This window comes from Monodelphis domestica, chromosome 1 (genome assembly GCF_027887165.1).
Source record: "Monodelphis domestica isolate mMonDom1 chromosome 1, mMonDom1.pri, whole genome shotgun sequence".
Classification (NCBI taxonomy): domain Eukaryota; kingdom Metazoa; phylum Chordata; class Mammalia; order Didelphimorphia; family Didelphidae; genus Monodelphis; species Monodelphis domestica.
In genome coordinates, this window is record NC_077227.1 from 466,759,245 (window position 1) to 466,782,301 (window position 23,057).

Below are 23,057 nucleotides of genomic sequence, written 5' to 3' on the forward strand. Positions count from 1 at the left end.
AAATTACCTGGGCTTCAGGAGAGTCCCTACTTCATTGGTGTGCCTGCACAAACATCATTTGCTACTACTAAATCTTGGAAGGCTACCATGCAGACTCAAGGACAGACATAAAAATGGACTTTACTCTTACAGGTCCACATAGAGCTGCAAAGGAATGGAGATGAATTCTAAGACCAGGTTCAAGGAGTAGCACATAGCAAGAGTCCAGGAAATACTTGTTTAATTGAAAGAAAGTGAGCATTATTTACAGAAGTGGATGAAGTGTAGTTCTAATAACTTTGGATTAAGGAGTACAATGGCAAGATAACAGACCTAAGAAATAGAAAAACTGGATTCTAGTCTCGGTGATGCCATTAACTATTTGTGTAAATATTTAAGTCACTGTCAGTCTGAGATACTGGCAGATTCCAATGCATTTTAAGGCCTATCTCAGCACTACACAGATGTTCAGATGTTTAGGAATTGCCATTGGATTTGGATGAGTGAAGAGAAGAAGTGGGTGATGAGGCTGTGGTAATGTGGCAATTAAGAACTGCCAGTTTTAGTATGATAGTCTTATGTTAACCAGTATCTGGTCAAATGGGGCTGTATTTGTAAAATGCTAATCACATACTTGGCCCACAATAAAAGCTTAATTAATGCTTGTTTCCTTTCTCCCCTGTTTCCTACCAGTACATAATGGAGGCACTTAAGTGGCTCAGTGGATAAGAGTGCTGGGTCTGGAGTAAGGAAGATATGAGTTTAAATCTAGCCTCACATGTACTGTCTGTGTGATCCTGGGTAGGTCACTTAACCTTGTTTGCTTCAGTTTCTTCCTCTACAAAAAGAGTTGAAAGAGGAAATGGTGAACCAAGCAAATCCTGTGGATAGTACTGATATGCTATGGTCCACTGGATCATGAGAAATCAGACACAGAACATGGATTTGCTCAATGAACATGTTTTCGCTCCTAAATGTTAATCAAAAAAATGAAATTCATACAAAAACTCCTGGCTGATTCTTTGTGGACAAAGGGAAGATTGCTAAGGCCTAATAAATAACAAGCTTTTTCACTTCCCAAATGTTGAACTGGGTAAAATTGATTAATCTAGAGATCCCTTCTATCACTCTAGAATCTTAAAGTTGAAAAAGTCCTCAAAGATCATGTATTCCAACTCACACTTGATCAAGAATCCCTTTTCAACATCCCTACAAGTAAATTATTATTCTCCTTTGACATGGAAATTCACTATCTGCTCTGCCCATTCCGTTGTTGATCTGGTCTAATTGTTACGCAATTTTCTCTTCTAATGAACTGAAATCATCTTCTCTTCCACTTATTAGACACTGATCTTTGTCCTGCATTCAAAGAACAAACTTAATGTTAACATAGATTCAAAGGTATCTGTTACTGTGCCTTAAATGACTTATAATGCATTATAACCTAATTAGAAGCAGTAGAATCATATCATAAAATTCAAGCTTCGTCTTCTGCTTCTAGCTTACAGAATCTAGAACAAAAGTAGGCTAGAGAAATTAATTGGGCTAGCTCTGTGCCTTTAGGCAAGTCAATTGCTATATAATCCAAAGGTGATAACTGTCATCTGTCATGAAAAGCTTCAGAAATATAGATTCCATAACTTTCTCTCACAATCCATTCCAGTATTTGGTGATGTTTACAACCAAATTCAAGAGGTTTATCCCTGTATCCAACCAAAACGTCTCTTTTTCAGGCCTTTCTGGATATGGAAAATAAGTGATTAGCATGCCTTATTATATAAACACTTCATATATTTTAAAGACTTCTTTTCCTTAATGCTTCTTTTGAAATAGTTTCCCAAAAGGATCTAGGGAATCTATATTCAGTCTACAAAAGAGCATGAAAAACTGCAGTCAAAGGCTGACACCTTCAAATGACATCCCTTCTGTGGAGAAGTAAATTCAAATAATATTCATTATGTACCTGCTCTGAGCAGTGGGAGACAAATATAAATAAGACAGGGCCCCTTCTGCCAAGAATCTTACAATCTAGTACCTGTAAATGGTTAAGACACCACCTCGTATTGTGGACTGTCAGGTCCAATGCATTGGGTTGAAACATGGCAGCATCAGTTCCAGGATGAGAACAAAATGCAAAGGAACTGGAATGCTTCAGAATAAGATATGACAAGAGGCTGACATAAACTAACTAGAACTGTATAGGTCATAACAAATAACAATCAAAGCTTTCATTTCTAGAGTACTTTATAGCTTACAAAGTGCTTTCCTCCCAGCAACTCTGAGATGTGGTAGTAACAGAGAGAGTTTTTTGTCACTCACTACACGAGAAAGAAATTGCTGAATAGCCAAGGATATACATATTCCTGCTGCAGAAAGAATTAGGGATGGGGTACATGTCTGGAATGACTGTACAGAAAGTCAATTTATGAGCTAGGAAAGGTTTCTCCTTCTTGGGTTACATCCACACATCCACAAAATCTATGTGTATTTGTATTTGTAGGTGTGTGTGTGTGTGTGTGTGTGTGTGTGTGTGTGTGTGTGTGTGTGTGTACATATGTATAGTTATACAATGCCTTGTGTTTGACTTCCTGTAATTCAAGAACTCAAGAATTAGAAGGTTTGGTGAAAAGGTGAATAATCTCCTGTTGCATCTACCCTCAACTGGTATCTGTCACTGATTCAAATTGTACTCACTTCCTTCTTCCAATTCTAGGGCTTCAATGCAGCAGAAGGCCAAGATTTAGAGGGCTGCAACAGTGTATTTGACAGTCTGTGGCATCACCCCCAAGAGAGGCTGGTTGGGTTCCTGTTCTTTGTTGTCAGCCCTGGCTGCTTGTCTGAAAGCACACCATGTGGGTCCTGCTATCTGCAGGTGACCCAGGTGTGGAGGAAGCTAAGGGTCACTGTGAAATCCCTCTAATCGCCTCATTAGCAGGGTGGGGATGAAGGTGTGTTTGTTCGGTGAGAAGGCAGAAAGCTGGTAATTGCTTGGTGTCAGCTGGAAAAAACCAAATGATAGGAGCAAGAGGCCAAATGTAAAAGGCTACATGAGCACACCTATAATTAAACCACTGCTTTTAAAGAAATGGGGCCTGGCAGCACCTGACTATATGGAGAGAGCATAGGAAAAAGGAAACTAGATTTGCATCACGTCTTGCAAATGGTGAAATACTCAGCTCCCACCCCTGGAGAAAATGCCCTTAGAAGTGAAATTTTGGTTTGAATCTGATCCCAACTAAAGGCTGATGTAACATTAGAAAAAAAATCCAACCAAATGGGGTTTTCCCATCTCAAGTTCCAGCTTAGATAACAAAGACCCTACCCTTAGCACACGTTTCAGATACAAATTGTAGTGAATTTCCAAACACACAATGTCACCCTTTGGTTCTGGCACTGGGGTTGAAATGTACAAATAATCATGATGATGATGCATAAGCACTATATAACGCCTCCAGTCCCCCGCTCGGGCCACAGTGATGGGTAGTTTCAGTGGCTCCCGGTGCTACTTCTTGGCCTTGTCACTAGGGTCACGTGTTCTGACCCTCCATCTGGGGGCCTGCTCCTGCCCTGATAAGGGGGATGAGGATGTACCAGAGCATTCCCATGTCTAATTACGAGGGTCTGGTTTACTGCCTCCATTTAGGAGGTCACAGAAACAGAGCCAGCTGCTCTGACAAGCTGGTCCATCAGCAGGGGGTGTGGATGCCCTTCTGAGTGATCTTCCTCTCCTATGCTGAGCAATGGAATCTCAAGCTTCTTTATGTTCCCTATTGTCTATTTTGCTCCTCATCAGACACTCCCGGGAAATGCATCACTTAAAGTTACACATGGGACTTGAGGTAATGAAGGCAGCCACCCACTAGGATGGGTACCAGGCCTTCTTTATGACAAGAGGCAACAGAAGCTCCTGAAGTTTATGCAGTTTATGGCATCCTCCTCTCCAGTCTACCTTCTCTAGTCCCATCCTTCACACTGCTACTAGAATAATATTTCTTATTTATCAATCTAGTCATTATACTCTGTTAAAAGAATCTTTGATGGCTGCCTATTGCTTATCAGATAAAATTAAAACTCCCCCCCCCCCTGCCCCATTCTTCAAGGGCTTTCACAATCTGCTACCACCCTTCTTTTTTTTAGCTTTTAATTACTCCTTTTCCATATCTTTTGTGAACCAAACTGGAATACTTTGTCTCCTAAATATGTCTTCAGTTTCCCTGCCTTTATGTCTTTGCTTAATAATGCTGAGCAAAATGTTCACCTTTCTCCAGGCCTTGTTAGCCTGTACCTGTTCTTTAAAGCTCAAATCAAATGGCATCTCCTACACAAAGTCTTTCCTTATTCCTTGCATAAATAATTACCTTTCCCTTCCCAAACCTTGCACGGTCCTTTGTTATACAATACTTGAATTCCCTTACATATTACCTATGTGTTTTATCCTCTTACTATCATATTCTATTGCCACTCTCCATCTTTTGTATCAGTTCCTTTTCCTCTCTTCTTCCAGCCTCGACTCGTATTCCTGGTCCTTTCCCTCCTTCTTTCTTCTTCCTCCTCTTCCTTTTTCTTTTTTTGTCTATATCTTAGGCTTGCCAGTGGCAACCACAGCATGAACATTGCTTAGCTTGTCTACAACCCTAGGGACTATGAATGGTGGAGATCTCTATTCTTATGGTTAGACCCTGCAACTGAGAAACTTGAGCCCAAGACCTACCACTGGCTATGACCTTGGACAAGTCTCTGGATCTTTGTAGCCCAGTTTCTCCATTTAGAAATGGTAATGTTGTTCCTTACATACTTTACCCAAATATTGTGAGGATAAACCTAAGCTACATAAATATGCTTTGAGCTCTGGGGAAGAAAGTTACTGCATACATTCTAATTACCATTACTTACAAGACAGCCTGGATTCATGCAAGATTTGCAAGTAATTAGGTCACATGCAATTTCATTCTAATAAGGGAAGGCTGTACTTCTCATTTTTAACGATCCACAGAATGTCAGAGTTGAAAGAGATCTTCTAGATCAACCTCTTCTGAATGAGAACCTGAGCCCCAGAAGAGCTAACCAAAAATCCTTAAGATCATAGAGCTAGTTGGCAGCTGAGCTAGGACTAGCTCCTCCTTCAATGTCACAATGCCAATAGTCAATAAAAATTTATTAAGCAGCTACTATGTGCCAGAGCCTACAAAAAGACAAGTTCCTGCCTTCAGGAAGCTCACAATATAATTGGGGAGAAAAAAAGCAAATAAAACATACAGGTGAGTTATATACAGGATAAATAGAAGACAATTAACAGAGGGAGGGTGCTAGAATTGAGAGAGTTGGGAAGGGTTTCCTAAAGAAGATGGAATTTGAGTTGAAAGAAAGCCAGGAAAGTCAGTAGGTGGAATTGAGGAGAAAGGACATTCTAGGCATAGGGGGAAGCCAGACAAAATGTTCAGAGCCAAGAGACAGTGTCTTGTTTGTGGAACAAGAAGTGCCAATTGGAAAACCAACCCTAAAACCTAGTGATAAGAGAGCATAGAAAAGGTGAGGGTGATTAACAGCGTCAAAGGCTATGGAAAAATTGAGGAGAACAAGGGCTGAGAAAAAGCATTACTAATTTTGGAGAGTAGTTTTGGTGCAATGATGAGGTTGGAAGTAGGATTTATAAGAGGTTGAAAGTGAAAGGGAGAAACTGTGGGTGCCTATTGTAGACAGCCTTTCTTAGAAGTTTAGCTACAAGTGGTAGGATGATAGCGGGGATGGAAGGATCAAGTGAGTTTTTTTGAATGAGACATGAGCAGGTTTATAGATAGTAGGGAATGAGCCAATTGTTAGGGAGAGAGGGAAAATAAGTAATAGAGTAGGGATAACAGAGGGGGCAATCTATTGGAGATGAAATGAGATAGAATGAGATAATTTGTGCAGGTAGAAGGGTTACTCTTGTAAAGGAAAAAGACCATCTCTTCATGTGAGAGACAGGAGTATAGGGAAAGATAGAAGCAGAAGGCATAAAAATATATGAGATGAGGAAGAGGGACAAAGAGAGCTCCTGGAAAATGGTCTTAATTTCTTCTGTAAAATATGAGGCAAGGATCTCAGCTGAGAGGATGGGCTTCCGTGAGTGCCACGGAAGTTTGAAGAGGGATGGAAAGGTCTGGATGAGTTGATAGGGAACGTGCATTAAGATAATCTAGGAGCAGTGAGGGCCCAGTTGAGGTTGTGTGTATTATAAATTTGTACTGGACCCAGTCAAAATGGTTGAGTGCTCTTTCTCCACCTTTGTTCAGCAGCTCATGTAGAGGAGCAATGACAGCAATGGTCAAAGTCATCCAAGGTGGAGGTTTGGCAGGGTGCAATTGGAGATATAATAAAGTGATTAGGGACTCGAGAGAGGAAAACAGTATAGAGTTGAACTGGTTCACCAAGGAGTCAAGATGGGGCAAAGAGGAGAGAGTGGCTAGTGCAAGGGACATGACCTAGGAGGTGGACAAAGAGTAGGGTTTGATATGGAAAGGCAGGGGAGAGGTAGAAATTCAATAGGTTACGGTCATTCAAAGAGACATGGAAATTCTTGAGCATGCTTGGGGTGCATTTGTGGATGATGGCAAGATTAAGGGTATCACCAACTTTATGTGTTGTCTGAGGTGGTGTGAAGGAGTCAGTTATGGGAGGTGAGTAGGTTGAAGAACTGAGTGGTTAAGATTTTTGAAAGAGGACAAATATATATGTTGAATTTCCCATGTATGAGGGCAAGAGTTGTCAGAAAGCTATACCTTGTTATATACTATATAAGTAATATATTGTTTCAAGGGGATATTTGGAGTTTGGGTTGAGGTATGCCCAATGGAAAAAGAATTATTGGGATCTCCCATTAATTGTGAAAAAAAATTTTTTAAGAAAGGGAAATAGTATTATTTTTGGAATAATCTGTCCTACCCAGAAGTTTGGAGATGGATTAGATGACCTCTTTCTTTCCAGCCCAAGGAACCTATAACTCTTTCCAGGTTACTAGAGACTCCAGGGCTCAGAACAGAGACTATTACAGTTGGTGTGGATTTCTAATGTGATTGTGATGAGGTGCATGATCACTAAGGTAGAAGATAAGGAAATCTTGAGTCCTTTCTTTATATCTGACTTATGACCTCAGAGAAGTGACTTGCTTCTTCTTGGTCTTAGTTTTCTCAGATTAAGACCATATGTTAACACTTGTTTGTAAGTCCTTTGGGTAGAAGAGACTAAATAATGAATCATTGCTAAACTTGCTAAAGAGCAAGTGGTATGACTACATAATCTACACACATATTTTAGAAGTTTCGGATTATTGCTTTGATTTTTTTATTACTCTACTGGTTAACACATCTCCCTAAATTACAATTTGGTCATTGTGAACAGACTCCATCCAGGTTCTGACACCATCCCACCCACATATGGGGATCTTCAAGATTGTGGCTTTGTTCATTTTCTGATATCGCATTTGGCCCAATTTGTCTTTTTATAGAATGATGAGTAGACCAACTAAACCGAGAAAAATTTTTCAGTGGGCAAGATTCCAAGTTTTCCTTCAGCTAATTAAGTGATATTAAGGAGGTTGTAAATGCCACATAAAAATTGGCAGGCAAGCTGCTCCCAATGATTAGATTATTGCTTTACAGGGAGCTACAGCTGCAGCTTCTCAATGCTAGTCTTTTTTGGGAGCTGATTGGTGTTTTCAAGGTTGTTACTAATCAGTAAAGTTCAAAGGTGTTAAAAGGTTGCCAGTTAACGTACTTTCAGCTGAGTCCCTTTTTGTTGACTCTTGTAAGTCAATGCAGAAACTACAGTACTTATATAGTCAATTTTTTAAAAAACCATGAGATACAAAAATAGTAACACTCCTCCCCTGAAATGGCAGAGCTTACGTAGGGTTGGAAGGAATGGACGATAGGGTGTGACTTTTCCAAGGAGGGTTTCAAGTAAGCTCTCAAGAAATATTTGTCAAATAGATCAATGAATTACCTTCACACCAAAGCCTTTTTGGGCCAAAAAGGTACAACTTCAGAGTAGGGAGCTTACTTAATTTGTCAAAATGTCATGAATCTGGAATTCATTAAGATATAATTTTTTATAGTTTGTGAAGAGATCTGACTGAAATTTTTGAAGGTAAGCTTTCTATGAAAAAATGGTTTTGTCAACAAATCACAAAGTATAAAGTATATGAAAGACTTCCAGGAGAATGTTACATTACAAATCAAACTCATTTTAAAGCATTTGAGAAGCACTACTATTTGATGGAGTGCTCTGGTGCACTTTTTAAGCATACTTAGGAGTCTGGCTGTTTGGACACAGGAGCAATAACATAACTCCTTTGAGCCTTCCAAATCTAGACTTTATCTTCGGTATCAGCAGATTGTAATGTGGAGCAAAATATCCAGGAAGAATTTTTTTTCAAGCTTTTTGAGTGCTGGCCTTATGTTTGTGTTTACTTTGTAGTGTAACAGTTAAAATTTAGGGGAGACTGAGGCAGGTAGAAATTAGTTTCTCTCTGCAAGGAGTATTATATTTTTTTAGAAGTTTATTAAAGGTTGAGGATTTAAGAATATACAAGTAAGAAAAAAACATGCCTAGGCCACAGAGACCTAGACAAGACCTCACCTACATTATGGAAAGAGTCACGTCTGCTCCAAAACGGAAGTCCAAAAGAAAGCCCACAAAAGCCTTTGCAATCAGCTTAAATCCTTCCTCGATCTCGGCCCACCTCAGAATTGCGTGAGATTACAAAGCATTTTGGGGAAGTGGAGCAAGGGCTTGTGGGGATTGAAGTCCAGAGTTCTAGTCTATTTTTTACAGTAGGTTAACACCTATCATTCTTTCAGTGTATGTGCTGTTGAAGTGAGCATACTACATTATCATTCTTTCAATTTGGTAACATCTTGACTTTTATGCATAACAACTTGAAAATAATAAAATTTAACTTCCATAAGAATGCTATGTCATTCAGACAGTTAATACAAACAAATGAAGTCTGGAAGAGTTCTAGAAGGGAACAATAAATAAATATGTCTATGTGAATACGTGACCCCAGTCAAGACAACCTCTCTGGCCCTCAGTTGCTTCATCTGTAAAATGAGGGAGCTGAATTAATTGATCTTGAAGATCTCTTCTAATTCTAATGATTCTGACTGATTTACTGGTCAAATATGCCATACATATTTTGGTACCCAACTAATTCAAAGACAGTGAAAACAAGAAATAGGATCTGAAAAGTCATGGGTGAAACTGCATTTTGGGTAGAATAGAAGCAAGTACCTCAGAGACTTACTTTCGGCTTCTGCATGACTCATAAGTCCTGGGGAAAAAATACTGGACTTGGGTCTCAGGATGCAATCAATGTACATGATACAGAGTTCCAAAAAGAAGCAAGATTATCCTGTTATGCTGTTGGCAAACAACAACATCTTAGGACATTGTGGTTAGAGTATTCTTGGTGTTTGATGACAGAGCCATGCTCCCTTATAGTGCTATGCTGACCTTCTCAGGCACATCTTACTCACTGTTTCTTACTGACCACATACTTGGAAAATAATGCAACTTTTAGAACCTCTTAAGTTAAGAAGTTGTCTCCTGTCCCAAAGGAACTGAGGCCCCAGTTTCTGGTGCTAGTATCGTAGGTAAAGATGTAGGATGTCGGAAGAATGTGCTGATTTTGTCTCTTAGGAAGTGCTGAAAATACACAGCATAAAAGATACATTTCAGCAAGAGAGATCATTGGTTAGTGGTGGCTGTCACCGTGGGGCCATACAGTATGTTCCTGATATTATCTACTACCTGATAAAGTGCGGGGTTGGAGTTTTGGCAGGTTTGTGTGTCAGGTGTCAGAGTTTCTGTGACTGTGTGGTTCTGTGTGCAATGGGGGAAAAAGAAACATTTAGTGTTTACTTTCAGAATTTAGGATCCAAAAGGCAGACAGACACCTGGCTGGTAGATATCCTTTGGGGGACATGGTTGCTGTCCTTTAAAAAAAAAGAGAGAGAAACCTAGAAGAAAGGTGCCAAAGAATAAAAGTTCTCTTTGTCATTTTGTGAAAACACTTAATGGCCTCCTAACCTGCTTCTGATTCATATCTCCTCCCCAGCACAGTCCCCAATCCATCTTCTCTATGGTTTTGGGCTCCCTTGTTTGCTGTGTGGCAGGTGAAGTAGAGAGGATTTGGTTTGCAGCCTGGTGAACAGATATCAGATGTTTGTACACAATATATAATTACTCCAAGACAACTGGTGCTGGCAGTAAACAGCCATAAGGAGGAAAGCTGAATCGTTCTGAGTATTTAGTGCTATTATTTTATTCCCCCATTTAAAATAATAAGAACCCTATTCTCCTTCTCGACAGATGGATTTCAGAAGAGACGTTCAGCTCTGCACAATAATTGTGGCCACAGTGTAACTCTTCTTACTTTGTGGGGTTTAGCAGACTTTTTTTCCCCCTGCCCAGACCTCAGAAAGCAGCAAACTGGCATTTGTTTGAGCCCTGACTGAGGTGTGGAAAATCTGTCAAGTTTTCTCTGCCTCTCACCCTGACCACAATTATACGGTCCACGCGCAGATTAGCTGCAAAGTCACTCTTACCCCAGGAGTGACAACATTTCCCCCAAATAAAAAGTTACCTACTGTATCCTAGAGTGGCCGTCTGTGGTATAAAGGCAGGGAGGGGGTGCTGGAGGGGGGGAAAATGCCTTCAAAAGAAGCACATAACAACGGAAAAAGTAGCTGAAACAGAGTGGCGACAAGGCAGTAACAGAGAGCTGCATTGTCACGAGCTGAGTAATCCTATGACACACTGCTGTCACTCACCACGAGGCTCCCTGCTGAGCCCGCTAGACATCAAAGACCGCCCCATACCATCTTACATGCTCTTTATCAGCTAATCAGCCTATTCTTCCCTAAATAAAGCCCTCTTAAATCCCCTGCTCACAGGGGTATACCAGTCCTGTTGCCCATCTGCTTGCGAGGGTCAACTGAAGCAGGAGGCAGCGGATTGTTCTCTCCCTGGTGGCTTCTCAAGGTAAGGACAATGCAGTCTCCAATTCCCCCTCCCCACTCCTCCTCCCACCCCAGCCCCCCTATTCTCAAGGATCTGGGGAGGAGCTGAAGACATCAAAATCTGAAACACTCTCTTCAGATGAATGGCTACTAACAAAATTTCTAGTAATAATGAATGCCAGCTGCCAAAATATAAGTTTACTAAAAATACTGAAGTTGGAGGGGGGGGCAGGGTTTGAGGGAAGTGGGAACTGGAAACAGATCTGGGTTTATTAATAGCAATAATTTGTGTGTGTGTGTGTGTGTGATTTAAAAAACCTTTCTTCTGATAGGGTGTCTCCAAAGTATCCCCATTTTAAAGATGGAAAAATGGAGCTGTAAAATGTGTGTCCAAGAACCACCCAGTTTGGGGGCATGTTTCCTCCTTGAATTCAGATGCTTAATCACACATTCAAAATCAATGAAGCCAGAAACATTGCTGTAGATGTGAAATGAACCAAACCCCCAAATCCCCAGCCCTAACTCCAATGTGTGGCAGTCTAGTATCCTGGCACACAAATGAACATCTGGGTTAGGGAAACCTGAGGGGGTTCACCTTTTCTCCCTTAGGAGAGGTCTTAGTTCTCCTGCATGGCAATCATACAATAACGCAAATTGTCAGACCTGACCAGGACAACTGGTGAGTGGCAGCAAGTGCCTGCTCCCATTGTACCTCTGGCCTTCATGGCTAGTTTGAGAGAAGCCGAGCTGCTACAGTACCAGCTCTGTTCCCATTGTGGTACTGGAGTGTAGACACTGACTGGTGGAGAAAAACACTTCATGAAGTACCTGTGCTGAGGATTTATAAGACCCTCTTCACAGGATCATAATCCCTTTATTTTACAGGGAAAGAAACTAAGGCCCAGAGAGGCTAAATAATTTCTCAAGGTCATGGGGCAGTAAGTAATAGAAACAGGATTTGAATACAGTTTTGAATATATATTCAAATATATATTATATATAATAATATAAATGCACATGGAATTTATTAATATTCCTATGAGAAAGTATTAATGTTATTTAAAAGAAATTTTAATTTTTAACTTAACTGAAAGTAGGAATTTTATAAAACACCCATGAGTCCAAAATTCAGGTTCTCTTTAGGTTAGATTTAATGAACCCTATCAAGTCTGAAAACAAGCATTATCAAGGTTGATGAGGTAACAGGAAGAGACTAGAGCAAACTGGGTCAAAACTTCTTGTGGAGTGAACCACACACACAAACATTTAGTGTTTTACATGCGTACACACACAAATAAATTTATGTTGCAACATGTGGGAAATCATGGCCTTTGCTTAGGTATGCCCAGAGGGCCAGCTGGGAAAGGTGTACTGTGGTATTCATTATTGCAATGTAGAAAGAGTAGCATGCTAAGCAAAAAACAATTATTCTGAATCATTTGAGGTTCCCTTTTGGCTCCAGGGCCAATGAAAAGCCTTCTCTGCCCTGCTCCCTTCCCCACCAATTCAAGACTGGGCTTAAAATGACCTTCTTCATGGATCCTTTCCTGATGGCTAGTTGGTTTCCCTGCTCCACTCTCCACTCCCAAATCACCAACATTATCTAATCATGTTTTTTTATATTTCCATATAATGTACACCTATTGTTCAGCCATTTCAGTCATGTCCAACTCTGACCCCATTTGGGGTTTCCAAATATTAGAATGATTTGCTATTTCTTTTTCCAGTTTGTTTTTCAGATGAAGAAACCAAGGCAAAATAGGGTTAAATGACTTCCCCAGGGTCACACAGCTAGTGTCTGAAGCCATATTTGGATTCAAGTCTTCCCACCTCCAGTCCCAGCATTCTATCCACCTAGCTATATTTAATCACACACACACACACACACACACACACACACACACATATATCTATATCTATATATATCTACGGAGAGACTATACATTTAGTCTCTCCCAATAGAACATAAGCTCCTTGAGAGCAGAAATAGTTTCATTTTTGCTTTTTTATCCCTGGCATCTGGCATCCTGCTTGTCACATGCTAGGCTTCTTGTTATGATGCAGTCTTGCCCACGTGTGAATAAACATTCAGCCATATCTGGGCCACTGTAATTTGCAAAGGGATGTGCCTTTAACTCACTAATCAAAGATTTCCTGGCAATGTGGATTTGGGGGCATATCTACTGAATATAAATTTCTGGAGAATTTTGAACCCTAAAGATGAACTCTCTGGTAGAGCTTGGAGGGATATAGGAAACCATCTAGTCCCATATCCTCATTTTATAAAGGAGAAAATAAGGCAAAGTCTCTAAAGGCCAGCTTCTTGGTCAATGCTTTTCCAGTAGCTAAGGATGCCCTTAGCTCTAGGCTCTCATTTCCTAGGATAGGAATAGAAATCACTGGTTTCTTGAGTATGTCAATGCCGATGTAGCTCAGGGTTATGGTGATCAGTGCTTTCTATGGCTTAGTGGTACAGTAGATAGAGCACACTGAACCTGGAGTGAAGAAGACCAAGGATCAAATCTGACCTCAGAAACCCTGGGCAAGTCATTTAAAGTCTGTCTGCTTCAGTTTCTTCATATGTAAAATGGGGGTAATAATACCTTGCAGGGTTGTTTTGAGGATCAAATGAGAATGTTTGTTTGTTGTTTTTTTTTTAAAGCTTAGCAGTGGCATATAGTAGGTGCTACATAAATGCTTATTCCCTTTCTATAAATAAGTAAATGTTCATTGCCCAAACATATCTGCACTACTCATACCCATCTCCTTTACTCAGGATCCTTAAATAAGTTGGGTCTTATTGGAAGTCCCTTTTGTCTCCATGCCAGTAGTATTTCCAGCATCAAAACATTTGAAAGTACATAAGGACCCACATACAGCCAAAGGGAAAGGGAAAAAGGAAGGGAATAGCATTCCTTTATTAAGCATCTATTACATGTCAGGCACTATGCTAAGCTTTTTACAAAGATTATCTCATTTGACAACATAACAGAGCTCTCTACTGGGCATCGAATGAAGCTATAATTGCTATAAACCTTGCTCTCTTATTGGGTACTGCTAGGCATAAGCCCTAAGAAGGTCAATGACAAAAAGAAAGGTCTCACAGCAGAACATTTATAGCAGCACTTTTCATAGTAGTAAAGAATTGAAAACAAAGTACATGATTTGAGAATGGCTACACAAATTGTGATCCATGAATAAATGGAATAATATTCTGCTGGATAAAATGGTGAAAATGCTGAATACAGAAAAAAATGGAAAGACCTGGATGACTATGCAAATTGAAATAAGCAGAGTCAAGAAAACAACACACAATGACCAAAACTATGTAAATGTAAAGAACAACAATGAAAAAACTGAATGTTGTTAAATCTCTTCTTTAAGGCCTGGCTTGGTCATTATGTTTTAAGAAGCAATCTCTGCCTCCCTGCAGTTTTGCAGAGGGAAGGGTTCTCTGCTACAGAACATTGTACATAACATACCTTTTTTTTTTAATGGGTTGATTGGTTTTACTGATTTTTAAAAACTCTTTATTATAAGGGATAGCTCTCTGAAAATGTGTAGGGAAAAATATACATAGGGATAAAGGGAAATGTCTGTGGCATAAAAACAAGGTCTATCAATAAGTCTTTTTAAAAAAGTGATAAAATTACTTCATTTTCAAAAACAAACAAAAAAGGAAGTCAAGGTGATAATAATAGGATAGGATTTTAATCCAATTCTCATCAGTGCCCAGTATTCTAAAAACAAACAAAAGGGGAGAGGTGGTTTAAATGTAAAATACTACATGGCTATGTGTGGCCTATAACATACAATAATAGTGCAAAACCTAAACACTGACAATAACAAATGTAACCCAGTGCAGGGGGAAGGGGTGACAGGGACTGATTAAATTAGACAGGCTCCTGCTCATTTGAGGGCTGAGAGAAAATTTGATCATCAAAATCCTGTTGCAATAGTCATTTGCAGTGTCAGGCCCCAACAGGTCTCAATTTCTAAAGAAGATTTGAAGACCTGAGACCAGTTATTTTTTCTTCTGTAGCAGATTGATTATAGCTGATGGAAGATACATTGGTGGTAATATACCTCTGAATAAATGATGGAAAGTTTCATATCAAGATGAATGCATATGCTAATTCTTATATTTTTACCAGAAAGAACAAAATATTTACACTCATCTCTGGTTTTCCAGTCATCCAGGTTTTTCTGTGCTTATTTTTACATTTGTAGTGAGAAAACAAATGCAATCAGCTCATCTTACCTTTTTGGCTTTGATTTCCTTTTGTTTCCTAAAGAAGCATTCAGATTCTGGGGGGCATCTCTCAATCCAAAGCTCTTGGCCACATGACCCAGATGGAGGGAGCGGACATGAAAAATGTGCTTTAGGTCCTTTGGGTAGGTTGCATAGGCACGGATAAAGGACTGTAGAGCTGAGAAAAAAAAGGAAAAAAAAGGTTCCAACTTCTGGACTACTATTGTGCATAAAAGTTTTTTATTCCTGCCAGTTCCAAAATAGGGCTGAAAGAGACCCTTATGTGAGTGAACACCAGGTTATAACCAATACAAACTACTTGTCTTTGCAGAATGAGAGATATCTCGTGGAATAAGTAAAAGAACATTTTGAAATCTACTGAAAAATATCACCTGTGATAACAAAAAAAAAAAGTTTGGGAGAAACTTTCCCCTTTCTACTCTCTATAAAGTATATGTGACCAAACAAGCCTCTTTAATTCATTGGGTTTTCCCAACACTATTGATATCAGAACAAAAAGAAGGGAGAAACAACATTCTATGTAACTAAAACTCTGGTGGGCCCATTTTCCCTGAGAAAAGCTCTATGGCTGTTAATTTGATGTCCCTTCAAGAAGAAGGTTGTACTAAGGTGACACTTTTAATACCTTTAAAGACAGGAAAAATGAGATCTGTGTTCCAGATCACACAGTAAGTCAGAAACAAAACTGGACATTGAACCCAAGAAAGTTAAGCCTTGGTCCTGATCATTAGGCCTTGCGTCTTCAAGAAGAGATTTCCCTATACCCAGTTCTCCTCTGCCTACCTAGTAATAACAGTTAAGATTAAATGTCTACCCTATTCTCACTACAAGAGGGAAGGAGGGAATTGTAGCAAAAAGAAGCTCTCTGGTAAGAGACCATTCCCTCATCTACATCTATTCACTTTTGCCCCCAAGCCCCACTCTTCCTGACAACCACTGCCTACTCCTGCGCACTCTGATGGAAAGAAGCACTAAACACTAACCTCTCTTGCCCTGGCTTGTTGAGCCACTGGACCAGCAAGTTTGCCCACAGCTTAAATGTAATCTCCCAGCAGCATCAGGAGATTGGCGTTTATGAACAGTAATAAAAAGTGTCATTTTAGCAGATCAGCTCTGGGAAGAATCCTGGGAATCCATCAAAGCTCTATTTACTGAGTAAAGTGAACTCCTTTTCCCAATCGATGAGACATAACCAAGGCAACTCTTCTGTACCTCCCTCTCAATTCTGTGTCACTGCCTTTTTTAATAACTGGGGACTAGCATTTCTAAAGAAAATCTTTAACATTTCAAATGGTCGACCTACTCAAGGGGTTATAAATATGGGGGAGAGGATCCATTATTACCAGGACCTGAGACACACAGTCACATGTTAAAACCATAAAAGGTCATTAGGGCCAGAAAGGATCTTAACTATCAACTGGTCTAATTCCCTAATTTTGTAGCTAAGGAAATGAAAGCCCAAAGATCGGGAAAGGACTTGTGTCAGTCACACAGCTGGCTGATGGCAGAGCTGCTCCCAGCTCTAGACCTAGACGTACCGAAGGCCATTCCTGAACTCTTTCCATCTTGCCAGGCAGCCTCCCTTCTGGAAGGCCAATGTGATAAAAACTATTATTAGTCAAAACCAAATCAAAACAAACAACTGTTGTTTTGATCCAGATTAGGCAAAAAGGCATTTTCCTATTTGTCTGCTACAACAAATTTTCTACACTTTTGCCTCAGATCTGCACACTTTGTGTCCCCCACAAAAGATATATTTGGCATCATGCTTCTTGAGAAAAACATTAGTTACTTGGCTTCCATCCATGTCTATACACTAATTCTTCTCCCTTCTTTACCCCCAAATCAAAATAGCTTGAGATTGAGAGCCTCAGTCCCAGGAGAGTCAAGTGCCCAGCTCACAGCTTTACAGGGATAATGAGTTTGCCAGGAAATGGCAGAAAGTGTTTTCCCCTTAGACAACTGGTCAGACAGCATTTCACACTGCATATTTTTACTATGGAAACTCCTTGTTCTCAAGGCTCCCGTTCCACTGGGGACAGCGACAGTTGGTCATCCTCACATACTTGCATGGACACCCATGTTTAGCTAATTCGGTGGGGCATGAGCTTCAGAGGCAGCGGCAGATGTTTGCATGACCTTCCAAGGGTCAGGAAATGGTTCACTTTGGCAGTGACTGTGATATGCAGAAGGACTGGGGCCTGGAGGGCAAACACAAGAGGAAAGTAGAGGAACAGTAAAATTGAAACACTGTTATTTTGGAGAAGATAGGCTGAGGAGAATGCTAGGCAAAAAGCAGCCTCTTTGTAGGCACTGATTCCTGATAGTCACTTTTTTGGATAAAGTCTGGAAAAAACTTATAAAATCCTTCCCACGTGTATTTTATTCATTTTGATGAAAACTTTTCTACTCACAAATGATCCTTTTGGTGGTACAATGGAAAGTGTTGGCATCAGGTGAAAGGGGGACAAATGACAGTTCTGATGCCACTCCAGAAAAGTTATAGCCTCTCTGGGTTTCAGTCTTCTCATATATAAAACTGGGAAATTATGTGAGCTACCACTTCCACAGAACTATTGTGAGGAAAGCATTTTCTAAGCCTAAAAGTGCTATGCAGATTTGCAATTATGATATTATTTGAAACCAGGAATAATGGTACCCTACAGATCTGTGAGTCTAATGACCTGGGTATTCCTCTTTGCCAGGGGAGATTACAGCCTCTCCATATCGTGGTAGATTTTCTTCAAGAGTTGGTGTGGCTAAAAAAAAAAATCATCATCTGCTGGCCAGACTTGTGGTGGTGAGTGTCTCTGAAGCCAGATACTAGTTCTGGGACAACAAAGCTTTTCTAGCCCAGTGGGGATGAGGAAAACTTGTTCTCCACTAGCACTTGTGCTAAGAACACTCTTGTTACTTCCAGATGGAAGGGGCATTTCTATACCACAATAAGGCACTGGAAGAGAATTTTAGTGAGTGATACTATTCTACAAAGGAAAAGATGCAAAATAAGATAAATGCCACAATTATTCTATCCTACTGCTCTCTATGACACTTGGCTAAGAGTGGATAAGTATCTACTCAAACCAAAAAGTGGGGACCCCAACATCCTGGAACATTTTCCAGTGAACAAAGAGCAACATTTTCTAAAATTTTTTCTTGGGGGAAAACTGTTCTCTAAAACTCACAGGTTTGAATTCCTAGCTCTCTTCCCAGCTCAATGCAAAGGTGCTGTGGGAAGTGGGAAGAAGGGACAACTGTTCCTGGAAAGTGACTGAAATTAAATGTTGGTTATTAACACTGACTGGGTCAAAAAATGCAAAAGGAAAACAAATGCATCTCTGGCACAATCTCCATCAGATTTTCTGCCATGAAGGCAAAAGCCAGCTGCTTTGTTAATTATTCATGACTAAGAAGGGAGTTTATGGAAGCAAGTCAGTAGGGAAATTTGCATATGCAGATTTCAATTCAAGAGAAAGGATCATACTTGCAGTTCTTTTGATGGTGGTAGTTATGTCATGCATTCAATACCCTTTGGGTGCAAAAGGTATGTATGTTCTCCCAAAACATCAATTCACAGACCTGAATGAGAAGACTATAGATGTCCCTGGTCTTCTGCATTTAAAGGGATATTCAATTTGGTAGCCTGGGATCCACCAAAGGTGACTTTTAGGCATAAATTATTAGAAGCCTGATATACTAATCAATCAGCAAATAATTAAGTATTACACTACTTTGCTCTAAGATAAGCAGATATTTTGGAATTTGGGGATGTGATTCCTATATTTTGTTCTCAAAAAAAGAAAAAAGTCACCTGCAGTTTATTCATGCTTTTGAATTTAATGATCATAAGAAAAAGCAAATGCTCAAAAGTAGAGCATTTCACATCATATTTTCTATTGGAACTGAGGCTGAAGCTTCATTTGCCACAACTTTCACACCAATTCAATACATATTTATGTGGTGCCTACTATATAAGATAGTTTGCTTGGGGTAAGAGATACAAAGATGAAAAAACAAACCATAGTTCTTGCCCTCAAACCTAGCTTGTTAAATTAGTAGAAGGTTTCATCTGCAGAGCCCTAGGTCACTTTAGTGTCCCTGTTGCTTCCCAGCATGCTCATCCAAAACAGAAACCACAAGGGACCCAGAAGCATCTGATCGTACCTGCTTTAAACATTACTTGTCCTGTTCCAGGGTGTGTTGGGTGTGGGAGTGTAGAAACCAGATCACAGCCCCAGACCAGTGCATACTATAAACAAAGAGCTCCACCAACCCACACGCTTGCTTTCACCTTCATGCATAAGGGAACAGCCACTTTCAATCCACCCTAAAATATACATAACACCCCTAAAACTAATCTCACTGCTAAGACAGAATTGTCTTACCAACTCCCCAAACTCATTCAAAGGCATCAGCATACTTGCTCACTCTGACTCTCTGATGGCCACATCTGTCCCACAATCTTCCCATAACCACTGGCTCTCTTCCCATACCACTGAGGTCAGAGTTCCCAGGCTGGTCTTCCAAACAGCCACTCAATATACAATAGCCACAAGAACATTTCCTGAAGCTCCAAAGACTGGCTTCCCTTTGCAGCTACCTCCTTCTACAAGGAAATCTTCCATGATGAAACACATCCCTTTATTCTGTCAGTTCCAAATAAGTATAATGCAAAATATAATGTGCTGGAATCAAAGGTGAAATAAAAACAAAATCCTCTTGGACAATCTCAGGAGGAGAGGTCACTTTCACTGGGGGTAAAGAGAAGTAAGTTAGTTCCTTCGTTCCTTCCTTTCTCACTGTTAGGGAGTATCTGGGACACATTTGAACCCGGAACCTCCTGTCTCCAGGCCTGACTCTCAATACACTAAACTACCTACCTGCCCCCAGGAAAGTTTTCACTTAGGAGGTGGCCCCTAGACTAGGCCTTGAAGGAAGAAAAGATTTTGAAAGGTGGAAATGAGATGCTAGTCTTATTACAATAGTAACAGTTATGGTGGATTCACTACTCCACATTGGCAAATGGAATAAGCTAGTTTTATTTTTATAGCACTTTCATCACTAACACTGGACTGCAAAATGGCCTGTCTTATATCAAACAAAACCAACATCCTACAAAGTAATATAATCAATAGCCTGTTCAAGAAAGAGGCTCTATGGTCTTGGGTATAGATGAACCACTGACCTAAAGGTGGAGCACGAAGGACCCTCATCCCCCCCAAAGCTGTTAGGTTTGGCTCAAAAAAACGCCAAGAGGATGGTTTTGGAGGGGCTGTGGGGTGCAGAGCCAAGAGCACTGGACTTGGAGCTGGGAAACACATGGAGTCATGTCTTGATGGAGACAACATTTTATGTACTTGCCATTATCTTCCTCATGGGACTGTGGTAAGGAAACTGTGTGAGCTTCTAAGTGCCCGGTGGCACTCTCATTTCAGGAAATGAGTATTTGAAGTGTGATATGACAGAAATCATAGAATTTAGAGCTGCAAGGGAACTTAGATTTCATTTGGCCTGTGCTCCTAATTTTACAGAGGAAGAAACTGAGGGTCTGAGAGGTGAAGTGAAATGCCCAGTGTTGTGGCCATCAGAAAGACACTGTTTTAGATCATTCCTTCTCTCTCTGTTGACATAATTTTCATCTAGATGGATCTGCTGGCCTTCAAGGTAGTTACTGACTATGATCTATAAAGTGCCTTTAGCTCTCGGGCCTAGGAACCAAGGAATCATTAGGATTTTGGGATCAGCTCCCACAGAACAAATGTCATCAGCACATGCCATGCCATCATTGGGCAACAGAGAGATTTCATGGCAAAGACAGTATTTTTTTTTAAATAACCCTTACCTTCCGTCTTGGAATCAATACTGTGAATTGGTTCCAAGGAAGAAGAGAGGTAAGGACTAGGCAATAGGGGTTAAGTGACTTGCCCAGGGTCACACAGCTGGGAAGTGTCTGAGGCCAGATTTGAACCTAGGACCTCCCATCTCTAGGCCTGGCTCTCAATCCACTGAGCCACCCAGCTGCCTCCCAAAGACAGTATCTTGATATCTCTGGACTACATTTTACCTTTGTGCTCAGACAAGAATAAAAGGTCAGACTGGAAACTGGGCAATCTCAGAAGTCATAAAATAATAAATAATGTTAAGTATTATACAAGTATTATCTCATCTGATTCCCCACAACAACCCTATGAGGTAGATGTTATTATTATTATTTTCATTTTTAAGTTAAGGAAACTGAGGGAAACAGGTTATAGGGTTTGCCCAAGGTCACACAGCTAGTTAATGTCTGAGGCCAGATTTCAGTTCAAGTCTTCCGTCCCCAGGCCAGGCACACTATATACTGTGCCACCTAGCAATTGAAATCTTATCCTCTGAAAAGTCTACTCAAGGATCTGCATATTGAGTTAATGCTCAAAACCTGCATAAAACTGCCCAAGAGTTGGGCACAGAGCCTTTGGTCTTCCCAGATAGGTCCTTGTTATTACTGTTCTCATTTCCTTCTAAACTTTTAAAGTGTTCCCACTTTAAAGTTGCCTGGGTCCAACATATCTACTCATTGCTCTTTGATAAATAGATTTATCTTTTCTTTTTCCTACAATTGTTTCCTTTGTCATATCTTTTCACAAAAGCATGTATGTAAAGGAAAAAAAAAACTAATCCTAAGATGCAAGTCATTGGGTCAAAACTCTATTTCTAATGTAAGTCAAGATAAAACCTCATTTGTGCAAAACATGTGAAAGGATGAATTAACATTTAATATCATTTTAAAGCCTCCTGCGTCTGTTTCCAAACCCAGTAGAATTATTGGGCTTGAAGGCTTTCACTAGTGAGTAGAGACCCCTGGTTGGCCTCTTACCCACCTCCCACCCCCTATCCTCCACCTCAGTGGGGGTTGTAGTGTGGGAGCTCGGCTGACCTAACCATTCAGTAATCGTCTAAGAAATCCACTGACCTTTCTTTGCCCAGGAGACCCTCTCCGCACTGGCATGCACGTAATCTTCAAATGCTGTCTGCAAGACAGTGGCTCGCTCTCGGATTTCCTGGGGGCCAACACTGCGGGACTTCTGGGAGGGTGGCGGAAGGATTAAAGGAAAGACAGAATCGGAGTCAGGAATAATGAAGCAGTTTATAATAGATTTAATAACAGTAAAATCACACAGTAACCACCTAGGGGCCAAAAGGGGTAATCCCTTCAATATTACTAGTGAGAAAAAAAAAGAGAATATAAAGATGTTAAAGTCAAGCAAAGATGAGGATGGCTTTGTGAGGAGAGCAAAGTGGTCTTAATTTTTTTTTTTTTGTTTCTGACCCCTTATCATTCATGTTCAAAATGAAAGATCACCAGTGACACTTTGGGATTTACTAGGTCCAACTTGGATATTTAAAAGTGTAACTGAAAATAAATTGTGTTTTCAAGTGATATCTTGCAATTTGTACCTTCCTCTCTTATGTTTCTCTTCCCTCTCCAACTATCAATGACACTGCTTTGGGGGATTCTTCCATAATGGCTGGTCTATAATTTGGCTTCATAAATTAGTTTTGTGAGAGGTAACTTTATAGCAAGTTTCCTTAATTCTCTGTGCCACTCACACTTGTTACTCTGTGGTTTATAGTGAAGGGTCCTGATTTGCTGCATCAAATCTGGTCTAAAGGAAGGCATATGGGACCTTTGAAAGAGCTCTGTGGCTAAATAATAACAAGAAAATGGTATGAAATCTACAAAACTTTATAGACATGAAACTTATTGTTCTCATCCATGTTCTCAACAGATCTTGATAAGAACAGCCCTCGCTCTTCAACTTTGG

At 40.2% G+C, this 23,057-nt stretch overlaps 1 protein-coding gene across 1 annotated transcript in view; it reads right to left on the reverse strand.

The window, feature by feature from the left end:
* Positions 1-23,057, reverse strand: part of DDX31 (DEAD-box helicase 31) — a 93,458-nt gene that overhangs the window by 7,807 nt on the left and 62,594 nt on the right. Inside the window, exons 18-19 of the mRNA XM_001370914.4 lie at positions 22,205-22,316; positions 15,241-15,409 (exon numbers count right to left, since the gene is read on the reverse strand). Of these exons, the coding sequence (XP_001370951.1) occupies positions 15,241-15,409; positions 22,205-22,316 (281 nt within the window). The remainder of the gene's footprint in view (positions 1-15,240; positions 15,410-22,204; positions 22,317-23,057) is intronic.